Consider the following 13,640-nt stretch of genomic DNA (forward strand, 5'->3'; position numbering starts at 1 on the left):
TCTCCTGGGCTTGCTTCTGTGCTGTATCATACCCTGACTTCAGCTCGTTGCTGATTCATCCCTCCTACCTCTTGTTTTCCTTCCAGCATTTCAATAGCACTTTACGTCTTTGCTCTTCCATGGTGTATGTTACGCTCAGCTGGGATTCTTTCCTGGGGCTTTTCTTCATTCCTGCTCTGATCTCCTTAAGTATTTCTTTTTGTTACAGAGGCTGCCCTCCAGCCTGAACTGTGTACTACTTAAACATCTCACTGATAAGTCTACAAAGGACTAAATCTATTTGATGCACAGGAGGAAATAAAAATGTAAATAGCATATCAGTTATGCATATAAATAACTGGGACGGAATTGTACAAGTGAAATTAATTCTGTTGCTTAATTTGAGTCAGAAATGGTTGTTCAGATGCAACGGATCAGCTGAGATGTGCCTGTGCCACCACTGCCATTGCTGGATGCCTTAGCTCAGGCAGGCAGCTGTAAACCTAGAGGGAATTCAAAGTGGGGGGTGCAGGAAGAGGCAGAATATGGAACAGCCTAAGAAAGAACACGAACAAACAACGTTTTTAAAGCTTTTAATTGAAAAGGTAAACTTGCCACTTGGATCCCTGTGTAGTAAGACAGGGACAATACTGGAAAGTTTCAGAGTAGCTCTCTGAGCTCCTTAGGAGCGTCTGAGGCTTCAGCAAGCTGTGGCAGGAGAAACAATGCACACAAGTCCAGGTTGGAATAGTTGCTGCCCCTTTTGAAAAGGGTGGATGGAGGCACGCCTCTGTGACAGGCACTCTCCAGCTGCCTGTGTGGATAGCAGTACCTTTGGGTGCCTGGGAGCATGGTGTGCAGATAGCAGCACCCTTCCCGGAACAGAAGGGGACACGGGCAAAAGTGCCGCTGGGCTTGAAGCACGGTGTCTTGTTGCTGTGCTTGATCTGTGTCTATCTGGTGGCATTGCACTTCAGTGGGGAAAGCCTTAGAGATAAGGTGGGAGGGGAAAAAAAGCATTCCGTGCTTAGAGAGGGAAGAGATGGTGGGTCCAAGCAGCAGCACTCACATGAACAGAGCAGGTATCTGCCGGTCCTGATAACAGCATGGCTGTTAAAAGGAGAACTCTTTAGTTCAGAGCAGATAGTTCTTCCTGTGTTCTGAGACTTTCCTCTGCCTATCTGTGCACTGCTGGCCTGTGCTGTCCCACCCTGAAATCTACCGTGCCTAGCTTGCAAATAGCTTGGGGAAATGGTGCTGGCAGGATCAATGAGCTGTGGTGTTCAGAGGAATGGAGCAAACCAAGCAGCTCATGCCCCTGGGGGAGGTGGTGTTTCAAACCCTTGTGCGTTCCAGCTGATGGTGTACAGGCTGGGACCTACGAAGAGCTACTTAGCGTCAAGCTAAGATAAGTCTTTGTCTTACTCGAGGGTAACAGCATAAGTGATGCCTGCCTTCTAAATTCAGGTCAATGGAACACAGCCTGGAGCACTAATGGCTGGGAGAGATAAGGGGGGGGGGAAAGGTACTCAAACCGGGACTTAGAGGCTAGCTTCTGCCTCTATTGTAAGCAGCTGATTCAGGTCAATTGTTCTCCATTGTGACTGTACTGGTAAAAGCACTACAGCTGGTACAAGGGGTAAGACTGAGCAATGGGTGGAGGCTGCTGTCTGGCAGCTGGCTTCCAAAGCAAGGCAGTCAGAGGAATTCAAGCACTGCTCTAACAAGTGGGGGCAGAATGAAGTAAAGCAGTAAGAAAGTGTTCCAGTTTTCCAACACCTTCCATCCCATAAAAAACACACAGAGTGAAAATAAACAAGGCTTTAATGTGAACAGTTTTAACAGTTCATAGAGTAACTCCAACCCTCTTTGTATCTACCATTTAAGTCAGTGCCATCAATACTGTAAGAAAAAAAGTATAAACATGCATTGAAATAGTAAGCCAGGCCTCAGCTCTGATACTACTGCATACCCTAGTCCCTGTAACACCCTGCAGCAACTGCTCCAGAAGGCACAGACAAGCTAAAGTTTAAAACAAACCAAATAAAAACAACAAAAAAGGCTGTAAAATGCCTGAGCACCTGTAATCTCACAGAAGTAGTGCACTGTGTAACAAGGCAGGTTTAACTTAACTGGTAGTTTTCTTATATCTGCAGAACAATTAGAAATAAAAGAAAGCTGCTGCTGTAAACACCTGCCCAGTCACACTAAGTAGCAGAAATTCAGCTGAGGGCCAGCAGGTATCAAGTAGGAGAGGGAACATGCTCAACCCTGTGCAAGTAACCGTGACTTGGGTCTAAGAGGGGTATGCAGTGCTCAGGCAGCAGTCTGTCAGCAACCCTAGTTAAGTAATAGCAGCACAAATGCAGCAAAACTGTCACCTGAATAAGGACTAACAAAAACACCTCAGTTTGTAGCTCTTCAGCAAGAACAGCCACTTCACATGCAGAATCCCTGAGGCCAGTAGTTACAGGCACCTTGACTTCAGCCAGGGAAGCTGACCTATATGCCTCTTACATAGTGGCATTAAATCTTCTAATGATCTTTGAGCCATATAATCAAGTTTGATACAGACTGTGTATCTTGACATTGATTGTGCTGGCACAGAACCTACTACATCTCAGCAGCAGTTGAAGGTAGATTTCAATACCCATCCTGCATTAAGATTGGTCCCTGCAACAACCTCAGAAGGAAAAAAGCTTTATTCTGCAGAAGAAAAAGCTTTCCTTGTTGGTTATCCTAGGCTCTCTTCAGTTCTTGCAGTAATTTCAGTGCAGCTGTGTTCTTTGGTTCAATTTTCAACAAGCTGTTGATGTCAGCAATACTTGATTTGTAATCCTAGAAAAAGAATTTTTAAGTGTTAGTGCACTGAAAATACATTTTCAGTGCCTAAGGCCCTGTAGCACTTGGTAGTAGAGGCAAAGACAACAGGGCTAAACCTGGGACTCCCTCTGCATAATTAATTGATTGAACACCAGCATCAATGTAACTGTTGAAAACACGCTTAAACTAGGGCTGAGAAGACAATTTCACTGTGCACGAGTGGGTTCTGAGTGCAACACCAAGGCAGTAAGTCTGCCACTACTGCCGACAGAATCTCCCCTGGATGTGGAATGATAAAACTGCATAATGTCTAGCTGCTTCCAGCACCTCAAGAAACAAGACCCAGTGCTGAGAAACTCACGAGACCCAAATAGTAAACACTAAGGTAAAGGACAATCCCCTTCAACTCCACACAGGTCTCCACTATTTGATGGCAGGCGTCATCCAGCACCAACCAAATGCTCTACAGGGCATTAACAGGTCCCTAATCTTAGCTTAAAGCTAAAAAAAACTCCTGACTTACCTTCAGTTCTTTAAGTGCTTGAGCACGTCTGTAGAATGCCTTGATGTTTTTAGGATCTAATCTCAGAGCTGCTGTGCAGTCCTGTACTGCTTCCTTGTGTTGCTTCAGCGTCAGGTAACAGAGAGCTCTGCCATACAAATAGCTGGTTAGAGAGCTTTGTCTAAAAGCAGCATCTGCTGCTGCAACGCGCAGAGATCTTAGTTAACCCCAGCACAGGACAAAGCTGGAGTCCCCAAACAATCTCTGTCCTGACATGTTACTTTTTCAGCTCAACACTTGTTTCAGTTAGAAGGATAAAAAGTAGTTTTTCAGTCTGCAAAAAAAATGATTTTTACAGCAATAAATAGAGCAGCCTGCACTTCAAGGGTGGAGGTTTGTAGCTGTACCAGTCTAGAACATGCCCTGCTTGTCTTGGAAGTACTCTGAGTAGAGCAGCGTGCGCTTTGTGATTCACGGGGCAGCAGACACTACTCAGAATAACGTAGTCCTGGCAGACAAGCATTAAAGGGAGAACCCCCCTAGCAATCCCAAGCTGAGTGTCTCCGGGCCTTTTGCAGCATCTGATCAAAGAACATTATACAATCTACTTGGAAGACTGCACTAGGGGGAACGTGTGTGGGTGTTTTGTTGGTGTGTTTTTTATGCAGTTGTCTGGGAGCAAACCTCAGGCAGCCTTGTCAGATGAAGTACCATGGTGGCTTTTAAAAAGGGCCCAAAAGTACTTGGGCAAAGAGCTGAGGAGTACCTGTTGGTGTAAGCTGCGCATTCCTGATTGAGCTTTAAACTCTCGGTGTACTTCTCAATTGCCTTTTTATGGTTTCCTTTCTTTACGAGTTCATTTCCTTCTTCCTTCAGAGTTCGAGCTCTCTCTACACCAGCAGCAATCTGGTCTGGAAACGGTGTGAAAGAATACAGAATGCTGTAAAACTGATAAGATCAGAGCAGCCTCTCAGAAAGCACACAGCTCCTCTATACACAGAGGGGAGACAGAGCGATCAAAGGATCCAGCATCAACCAAGCAGGCTGTGGCAGAACCAGCGACCAGGCCCAGGTTTCTGCAGATCTCAGGCTGCAGACACACCAAGCAGGGATGGCAGCCACCTCACTTGCCATCACCCTGCTGAGCTGACGGGCTGTGTGCGGCCAGGGACGTGCTCTCACCTGGGTGTCCCTGCGACGTGCTCCCAGGGGGCACATCTGTGGCGGGGGCTGCTGCAGAAGGAGCGTTCCATCTCTTCTGGGCAGAAATGGGAACTGTGGGAATTGGTGGGAGCTTCTCGCGCCAGTTCACACCATCCTTCTCCTGCAGGGCTTTAGTCATTCTGGAAGAGATGGCCGGCGGTCGCTCTGTCTGTTGGCTGGATGGGCCACTCGCTAGGCAGCAGGGTCACTTTATAACCTGGCTCATACCGAGGACAGCATCTCTCCACTAACCCTGTGACATGCATCTAGACTAAACTCCTTCTACAGACAGGGAATTAATGAAAGGAACATCTTCTTGGTAGTAGGGCCAAAAATACCATAGGATGAGGGCTGGGGCTGTCAGTGCTCAGCTGGGCAAGTGATGCATGGGTTATTCCTCAGCCTGGCAAGTAATGAAGTGAATCAGAATTTTCTCCAGGAAGAGAAAACGCCTACAGCAGCCTGTAATCCCTGTCAGCATAGGGAGGCTTATAGGATAGGATGCTGAAACTTGTAAGATTATTATTCCTTTAAAACAGGGACTAGACTAAGCAGAAAGTTCCAGGGAAAACATTCCCAGCCCTCAACAATGTACCGGCAGCTTGGAAAAGGAGCTAAGGGCGTTAGCACACAGGAAGCATGACCAAGCCTGCCCTTCACACAAAGCGCCGGGGCCTCGCTTGTTCCATTAAAGCGCTCAGGACGCGGCTTGCTCCTGGCATGGCTGCAGACACGGAGCAGGGCTGCCAGCAGCCGCTGACCGAGCCGCTCTGCTCCCGAGCCTTCCCTCCAGGGCACGTTCGGCGTTACCTGTTGACACCATCGTGAGCCGCCTGTATGGAGCAGTCGACCTGCAGCACGGTCTTGTAGTCGACGTAGGCCAGCTGGTAGCTCTCCAGAGCCTCGTAGGCTGCCGCCCGCCTCAGGAGGGGTTTGATGCTGAACGGGACCAGCTTCAGCGCGCTGTGAGGGGCGAGACGGTGCCACAGCCTGTGAAACCCCAGCATGAGTCCCCGGATACCTTCCTACAAGGCATCCAATGGGCCTGGTCTGGGAAATACCGGGCAGCGGGATCAGTCTGTGTGTGCACTTCAAGCGATTCGGTGCCGTGGGAAGAGATCCTGTGGCAGCGAGCTTTTTTTGGGCTCATTTCCTAAATGAACGGACTGACTGGCACAAGGCAAAAGAAGGGAATTCCCAAGAAGGCAGCTGTGGGGGCTACCCCTGAAAACTTCACACCACCGATTAAAGGCGAGTGGTGCTTTTTCTGCCCTGGTGCCGAAGCGGTGCAAGGCACCAACATTTACCAGCGGGGGCTGCTTCCAGCGGGCGCTGCTCTGCTGCTGCAGCACCCAGGGGGGGTCCAGCGCCCCGGGCGAAAACCCCTTGGGGTGAACCCCCCCTGAGCGAAGCCCCCCTGGGTGAAACCCTCCTCGGGTGAAGCCCCCCGGGGTGCCGTCCCCCCGCTCCCTCGTGGCTCACCCGCAGCAGTCGGCGACGCAGAGGCGGCAGGCGCCCTCCTTGAGGTGGCAGGCGGCGCGGTTGGCGAGCAGCACGCTCCTCTCCTCGGCGGCGGCCTCCCCTGCGCGGCACACCGGGGGGGCTCAGGCTCCGTCCCCGCACCCCCCGGTCCCCTCCCGGTCCCCTCCCCGGCCGCCCCCGGCCCCGTCCCCTCCTCACCGGCGTCCTCCAGCAGCGCCAGCGCCCGGCCGTAGAGCTGCGCGGCCGGCCCGTACTGCCCGCGGCGGAACTCCTCGTTGCCGGCACGGCGCAGGGCGCTGGCGCTGCTGCCCCCCGCCGCCATCCCGGGGGCGAGACCGGGGCCGTGCAGCGGGAGCGGGGCTCGGGGAGACGGCGCCGGGGCCGGGCTCAGCCCCGGAGCCTTCCGGCGGCGGAGCGGAAGGGGCGGCGGGGCTGCCATGGAGGCGGGAGGGAGGCGGTGAGGGAGCGGCCGGCCCCGCGGCGCCATGGACGGGGTGCAGCTGCGGAACCCGCGCCGGTAAGGACTGGGGGGGACTGGAGGGGACTGGGGGGGACGGGGCTCCGGCGGGAGGCTCCTCGGCCCCGCCGGGCACGGAGGGACGGGGGCAGCGAGGGGAGCCCCGGGGGAGCCGCGCCTCAGCTGCCCGGCGCTGCCCGGCGGGGCGGGCTCGCTGCCGGGGTCGGGAGGAGCGGGGCAGGAGCGGTCAGGGCGGCGATGGGGTTTGGAACCGGGCGTCAGACCCTGCCCTTTCGCTCCCCTCGGGATCATTTCGGCCTTGTTTTAACCTCCGCGGTGGGACCCCGCCTCTGGCACCGCCGCTCTCCGGGCGCCCTGTGTGTGGTGCCCGGGGTGGGCGCTCGCCTCCCGCCCCTTCCCGCAGCCGCTCCCCGCCGCCCCCCGAGGGCAGCTTCCCCGCTGAGCCCTTATCGGGGCCGGGCGGCTGCTGCTGGCGGCATTTCGCCACTTCCTGACCCTGCCCCTGCCTCTGCTTCCTCCCCTCAGCAGCCATGCTCGGGGCTGCGCTCGGAAACGGAGCGAGCGGGGCCCACCAGCAGCTTTTGGCTCCGCTGATTAAAAACTGAGGGAAAAAAAAAACAACACGCGTTCAGCCTCAAAAGTCACCCGTGCCTGAAGTAGCGGTCTTTAAGAGCAGCAGTGAGAGCTTTTTGCAGCCCCGTGTATTTCATCTTAAACGCTGGTTGCTGCAGCCACCAGGTCCTGGGGGTCAGGGCAGGGCAGGCTCCGGGTTTCTCTGGGTTTCTCTGGGTTTCTCTGTCAGTTTTTCTGGTAGTCTGTGCAAAAACCTTGCTTGTGGGCGGTTGGGTGCTGTTTGTTTGGCAGTAAAAGAGTTTGTTTTCAGGACTATTTCGTATATTTGTAGTGTGTGTGCATATTGCTTTGATAGTCTTCTAGAAATACGAACGTCGCGTTTAGCTGCTTTAGGAAGGTTCTTGGCGAGCAGCTCTCCGGTGTGGTAGAAGTGAGCTGGAACAGGCACGAAGATTTTCTGGTTGCTTTCTGCAGGGAATCTCCCTGGAGGTTGTGCTGGGGTGGGGGCTGGTAGGTGAAGGATCCCAGCACCTCGCATTAAAATTACCTCGATACCTACAAGGTATCTCAGCAGCCCCTTAGCAGTGCATTTGAGAGGAACAGACCGAGCAGCATTAAGATCCTCATAGTCAGATAAGTTTCCTTCCCCTCCCCAGTTTTTTTTTTTTCTTTTCCCCTAATAGCATTTTCCTACTGGCACAAAGCCAGTATCTGCACTAATGTCCTTAAAAATGGACAAGTCCGATCGGTATTGCCTGCATCCTCCCAACAGATGTATTCCATACATACTATAAGACCACAAAGAAGACGGTGTTCCCTTTTGCATAGCCTTAGTACTTACCTTCCATGCAAGATTTTGAACGTTAGCAGGTCTGTTCAATAGCTACAAGAGACTGCAGTGCCAAGTTGGGACTGACCACCAGCATGTAGATCCACAGATGCAGTCCACAAAGAGGCACTGTGGATCTGTGTGCCTGAATAACTTCTGGTCTCTGTAACTCCCAGTCCTCTTTTGCTATTAGATAACGATAATATTTGGTCTTCTGATCGCATGACATAAACTTATTTGATAATAAACTTTATGCTAGCCTTCCAGATGCTTAATTGTCATTATTTATTCTTTTGTTTCAGCAGAGCCCCTATTTGCAATAAAATTAAATGTAGTCATTTCTCTATTCTTACGTATACAGGCAGCTGAAGAAGTTAGATGAAGACAGTTTAACCAAACAACCTGAAGAAGTATTTGATGTGTTGGAGAAGCTTGGAGAAGGGTATGTGCTCTATTACAGTGGGCCCAAAGTACATTTCTCAAAGGGCAGATGTGTGTGATGGATTTGGTCTTTGATTTTTCACTTTGTCATGATCCTATTGCTGCAAAAGTATGCATTAGTGTAACGAGTGCATTTGGTTAGTAACAGAATAAATATTTTGTATGCCAGGAGTAAGATGTCTTAATTAAACCAAGCAGTAGCTTATGATTCAGCAGAAGGCAGTCAAAATGTTGTTGAAAAATGGCAAATTGGAGTGCTTTGTGGGAACTCAGGAGGTCTTGCAGTTCATCCCTGGTACCTCTTGTGGAAGATCTGTGTGGTGGGTAGGAAATTCGGTGTCATTGTGCCAGTTGCTCAGGCAGAGCAGTTTGAGAACACTCAGTAAGCGATGTGTTTGCCACCTTAAGCAGTTCATTTGAAAAACTGAGTGGGAATTCTGCCTGGCTGCTGTAAGCAAAGAAGCTGGAAATAAGACAAATTATATCTGACAAGAGCGAGCAGAGCTCTCTGACCAGAGCTGCTGTTCTTAGTGTTGCTTAGCTGGTACCGTATGCTGGAGAAAGAGATGCTGCTTTGGCTGGATTTGCGTCAAAGGCCCTTCCAAATCTATGGGTTTGGAATGATGATTGTCTCCTTTCTGACCATCTCAGCACCCTGTTACATGTATAGTGTTCACAAGCTTGAGGACAGACTGTTTAAGTTAATGTAAAAATACTTGTTGCAGGAGGTATTACTGTTCTTTCCCCAAAGTACATTCTTGCGAAAAGCATAACATTTGCATTTTTAAAACAGTCTTTTATTCATTGTTTGCTATTTTGTTTCATAGTTCCTATGGCAGCGTGTTCAAAGCTATTCATAAAGAAACGGGTCAAGTTGTTGCAATTAAACAAGTTCCTGTGGAATCTGACCTGCAAGAGATTATAAAGGAAATATCCATAATGCAGCAATGTGACAGGTAAATGTATTCTGTGAAACCTATCATCAGTATGCAAAGAAAAGTATTGCCTGTGATCTGGCATTTAATCACATAAAAGCGATGATGTTGCCTTAAATGTTTTTTAAAAGGCTGGACTTGTACGGTCAAGTTACCTCGTATCAACTGAGTCATGTTAACCCACCATTTGGGTAGTGTTAATTCAAGCAAAGGTAAGACAACGAAAATTAAGCTTGCAGTGCGAGAGCCTTGAGCTAACTAAGTGAAATAACCTTGCGCTTGCTGCTGGCAACGAGCGGGGCGTGTGAGCAGTTCCTGCAGCTGTCCCGACGCGCTGGAACTCGTTGAGCAGTGGTAACTTGATTGTGGGTTAGAGCAGCGGTTCCCGTGTCCGAGGGGTAATGAGTTACACACAGGTTCTGGTGTGGACATAGAAACGCTTAGGAGAAGGGTTTGGTTTTGCTTTTTTTTTTTATTTATTTATTTTTTTTTTAAAGAGGCATGTGGATGAGAGCCACTAATGCATGACTGCTCTTGCATGTGCATCATCTACATTGTCCTTCACAGGGCCACTTTCTGCCCGTGTGGGTTATAGTGCGTTACAAGCTGTCTGCTCACGTTAGCATGCTCAGAATAACTTATGGGCTGATGTTTGGCTCTCTGGGTTGTTTCTGCATGTTTCTTGTGGGAAAAGATGTTCTATGAGCTTAGCCAGATAAGACCAGGAGCAGAAGACCCCCCCAGTCAAAGTGTATCCTAGGCTAGAAGTTTAAAATATACAAATTTCTTCTGATACTGCGAGTCTAGCCTTATGAAATGCTATTCTGATAGACTTCAGGCAGAGAAAACCATTTAAAATAACTCATTAGCAACATAAAGCTATGGTCCCAGTCACTCTATTGCATTTCACTCTCACTATCTTTAAACGAAGATGACTGGTGGCAGCTAACGAAATGAAACTTTTAAAGAATTTGTTCTTGAAAAGTCTTACTGTGTAACCTGGAAAGCATTAATAGGTGTCTCCTTAAAAAGAAATTAAATATTAACAGTGTAAGTCCTAAAATGAGATTTTACAGTTATGAACAGCAGAGGGAGCGAATCAAAGGAACATCAGATTTTCTGTGCAAACATTAAGGAGCACTGACTTTTTGATGTTGCTGGTCTTGCATTTCTTCATTAGGAAATATTTGGCAGGGAATAGAGTAAGTGTGCTTTTATTCTTTAACTTTCATCCCCCAAAATCAGAAAGGTTCTTTCTGTTAGTTTTTAGCTTTGCCTTTCCCAAAGGGCAGATGGTCATTCTAACGAAGTACACTATAGTCAGGTTGTTTGCTTTTTGGGCATTCTGACAACTGACTGTATGAGGGTGTTTAAGTTGTACAGGATTACTAAAATACATCATGTTCCTGAACTAAATTGTAGAGACAAGACGGTGTATGTGGTAATGGGGGAATATTCCTCTTAAGAAACCCCATAGCTATTTTCTAGCAAACTTTTGACCTTATTTAATGTTTCCATTTGATTGAAAATGCTCTGCAGCAACTTTACTAGGGACTGCTGTGGTCCATTTCTCATTCCCTTGGTGCCCTGCCTTCTTGCCCACCGTGGTACTGACCTTGTATTAATCTGGGTCTGGGAGCTAAACAAGACTGAATGCTAGCCCTTCCTTATTTCTGTAGGACTAATTTTTCAGACATTTTAACTCACTGAATCGACTTCTTGGCAGGTTGGTTGAGCACCATAGCAGGGAAGAGGCCTGGCAGGACTGCAATAGCTCTGTAAAAGTTCAGACTGGTTTGGAACGCTTTTGGTCAGGGTTTCAGTGGCACTTTGACTCTGAATTTTTAAAGCCTGCTTAGGGAGTCAGCAGCGTGTTTTGCTTTTGATTTTTCAGCTGTGCTGGTCAGTATTTGACCCTTTGGTTTCTTCTCCCTTTTTCACATTTCATAGCCCTCATGTGGTGAAGTATTACGGCAGCTACTTTAAGAACACAGACCTGTGGATAGTCATGGAATACTGCGGTGCCGGATCCGTGTCTGATATTATTCGATTACGAAATAAAACTGTACGTACTTTCTCCTTTGAATGTTACAAACGGGAAGGATGGGTGTCTGGCATCTTGAGGAGGCTAAGTAGTGTGTGCACTGCCTTTTGGGCATAACTCTCATGAGGTGTTGTTCAGTGCCTGACATAGCCAGGGGCTGCCACCTGAGATGCAGGCCCTTTGTTCCCCTGAAAATGAGGAAGCTGGTTATATTGATCAAGTTTTGGTTATTTGGATAAAGTAAACCCTTATCAGAGTTTTTGTTAAGATGTTACCTTGGCTTTCCTGAAAACCCGGACTGATTCTGAGTAGCACAATATACTTTGCCTTACTTTTCGCTATCGCAGGGTAAGAATTACAAGTTGTGAGGGGGTTGTGGTAGGTGTGTACATGTATACTGGTTGTAAACTAACTCAACTACGTAGTGCTGAAGATTGCTATCTGAAAACACATGGACTTTTCCATTAGTCAGTATGGCAACCATTAATGAAGGCAATTAAATGCCAATTAGTAAATCTCTGGGAAATACAGACTGAAACACAATTGTGTTCTATCTCAGCAACTGATAGGTTGATAGTAACTCTTCTTTTCTTTAGCTCACAGAGGAGGAAATTGCCACAATAGTGCAGTCAACACTGAAAGGACTAGAGTACCTGCATTTTATGAGGAAAATACACCGGGACATCAAAGCTGGAAATATATTGCTAAATACAGAGGGACATGCTAAACTTGCAGATTTTGGAGTGGCAGGACAGCTTACAGTGAGTAAAACTAAGATGACTCTGTATACTTTCTCTTTTTAAACTGCATATAAGTATTATGTGCTTGTGGAGACTTTAAGACATTCTAAACTGCTTTCTAGAACTTTGCATCAACATAATGGGACGCTAGAACAGCAGCAGATTAGAGCAGAGGTTCCTCTGGAAGCTGCTGTACCGAAGTAATGGTTTGCGATAACATTTGCTGTTTGCTTCAGTTCATGTCTAACTTCTGTAAGCATGCTTCAATTTCCCTTTGCAGTCCTCCATATCCCAGTCTTGCTTAATCTAGTAATATATGTGCGTGCAAGTGACAGATAATCAGCATGATAATTTATTAGCGAATGCTTGTGGCTGATACAATTGCCGTTGTCTGGATCTTTATCTTACTCTTCTTCTCAGGATACCATGGCAAAACGGAACACAGTTATAGGAACCCCATTTTGGATGGCTCCAGAAGTGATTCAAGAAATTGGGTATAATTGTGTTGCAGACATCTGGTCTCTGGGAATCACTGCAATAGAAATGGCTGAAGGCAAACCACCGTATGCAGACATTCATCCTATGAGGGTGAGGGCCGTGGCCTTTTAATATGTGTTGCTCTGTGGAAATGATTTGCTATTATAGCTGGCTGAATAAAATGTCAACATGCCATCTTGCTTTTAATTTACAGAAAATGATTTATTTTCTGTCAGCTGTTTGTACTGTAGACTAAATGAAAAACAGTTATTTGGGAGGGAGAACCTGCATGGAAAGGAAAATCATGATCCTGTTCTGTCAAGACATAGCTGCATCTTCCTATGTTGGGTGTGAAGAAACAGATTTTCAACTATATATTCTCCAGAGTTATTTTTTTTGCATGCAAGCACAATTTTTTTGAAGACTTAAAAATGGCAGATTGATGCCTCTTCAGGCATATAGTGGCTCAGACAGAAGTGTAAGCACCTAGCGCGAAAAGTTTGATTTGTTGCTCCATGTCCCCTTTGAGCAAATTTATGTATAATAATGGTATAAACTCTGCAGAAGCAGCGAACTTGAAGTATCAGTCATTCTTTAGCACCTGTGTATATTTGTGTGCATTTATGCTAGGAGGTTTTAAACTTTGGAATATTTGGAATATTCTTCTATTTACAGGCAATTTTCATGATTCCTACCAATCCGCCTCCAACATTCCGGAAACCAGAGATCTGGTCAGACAATTTCACGGACTTTGTGAAGCAGTGTCTTGTCAAGAGCCCCGAGCAGCGTGCCACTGCAACACAGCTTCTGCAGGTCTGTCTGCCTTTGCTTGCAAGAACATAAGCACTAGAGAAGGCTGCTAGGCACTAGGCAGTGCTGTGCCTGTTGAGATGCTGGTCTTGTTTCTTGGGTGATCCTGTGCACTACAGATTTCACTAATAGCTGGTTAAATTTACAGTCAACTTGAACTTTTCAGTTCTTCCCCAAGAACCGGTCTGATTTCAGCTTACTGTCTTTCTGGAGTGTTTTTTTTTTTTTTTTTTTTTTTTTTTTCCAAATTCTCATCAGCGCTGCCAAGTGACTGTCTCTTAAAACACTAAAAAGGAGAGGCACAAATGAACATAATTGCTCAGA

At 47.6% G+C, this 13,640-nt stretch overlaps 2 protein-coding genes across 5 annotated transcripts in view; one reads left to right on the forward strand and one right to left on the reverse strand.

Annotated features, from left to right (window-relative positions):
• Nucleotides 1-1,781: 1,781 nt before the first annotated feature.
• Nucleotides 1,782-6,322, reverse strand: TOMM34 (translocase of outer mitochondrial membrane 34). Its single transcript, XM_068700185.1, has 7 exons — nt 6,188-6,322; nt 5,990-6,089; nt 5,318-5,470; nt 4,487-4,647; nt 4,071-4,215; nt 3,326-3,452; nt 1,782-2,817 (listed from the first exon to the last, which is right to left on the reverse strand). The coding sequence occupies exons 1-7, from the start codon at nt 6,309-6,311 to the stop codon at nt 2,719-2,721; spliced, it is 909 nt and encodes a 302-aa protein (XP_068556286.1). The 5' UTR covers nt 6,312-6,322; the 3' UTR covers nt 1,782-2,718.
• A 29-nt stretch (nt 6,323-6,351) lies between these two features.
• Nucleotides 6,352-13,640, forward strand: part of STK4 (serine/threonine kinase 4) — a 45,574-nt gene continuing 38,285 nt past the window's right edge. Inside the window, exons 1-7 of one of the 4 annotated variants that reach the window (XM_068700178.1) lie at nt 6,352-6,506; nt 8,231-8,311; nt 9,138-9,266; nt 11,196-11,310; nt 11,886-12,050; nt 12,450-12,617; nt 13,182-13,319. In XM_068700178.1, the coding sequence (XP_068556279.1) occupies nt 6,475-6,506; nt 8,231-8,311; nt 9,138-9,266; nt 11,196-11,310; nt 11,886-12,050; nt 12,450-12,617; nt 13,182-13,319 (828 nt within the window). In that variant the 5' untranslated portion in view covers nt 6,352-6,474. Of the gene's footprint in view, nt 6,507-7,059; nt 7,206-8,230; nt 8,312-9,137; nt 9,267-9,376; nt 9,458-11,195; nt 11,311-11,885; nt 12,051-12,449; nt 12,618-13,181; nt 13,320-13,640 lie in introns of those variants that run through there. The other 3 variants (XM_068700179.1, XM_068700180.1, XM_068700181.1) reach the window with 3 other exon arrangements.

The sequence above is a fragment of the Anas acuta genome, chromosome 16 (assembly GCF_963932015.1).
Source record: "Anas acuta chromosome 16, bAnaAcu1.1, whole genome shotgun sequence".
Lineage (NCBI taxonomy): Eukaryota > Metazoa > Chordata > Aves > Anseriformes > Anatidae > Anas > Anas acuta.

What these genes read in the sequence shown, in the direction of transcription:
- TOMM34 (XM_068700185.1), bottom strand. Translation starts at nt 6,311, where the DNA reads ATGGCGGCGGGGGGCAGCAGCGCCAGCGCCCTGCGCCGTGCCGGCAAC. An exon ending in CACGTCGCAGGGACACCCAG is followed by an intron (nt 4,216 to 4,486) that starts GTGAGAGCACGT and finishes CACCGTTTCCAG; the next exon opens with ACCAGATTGCTGCTGGTGTA. An exon ending in TGCGCAGCTTACACCAACAG is followed by an intron (nt 3,453 to 4,070) that starts GTACTCCTCAGC and finishes TTTGTATGGCAG; the next exon opens with AGCTCTCTGTTACCTGACGC.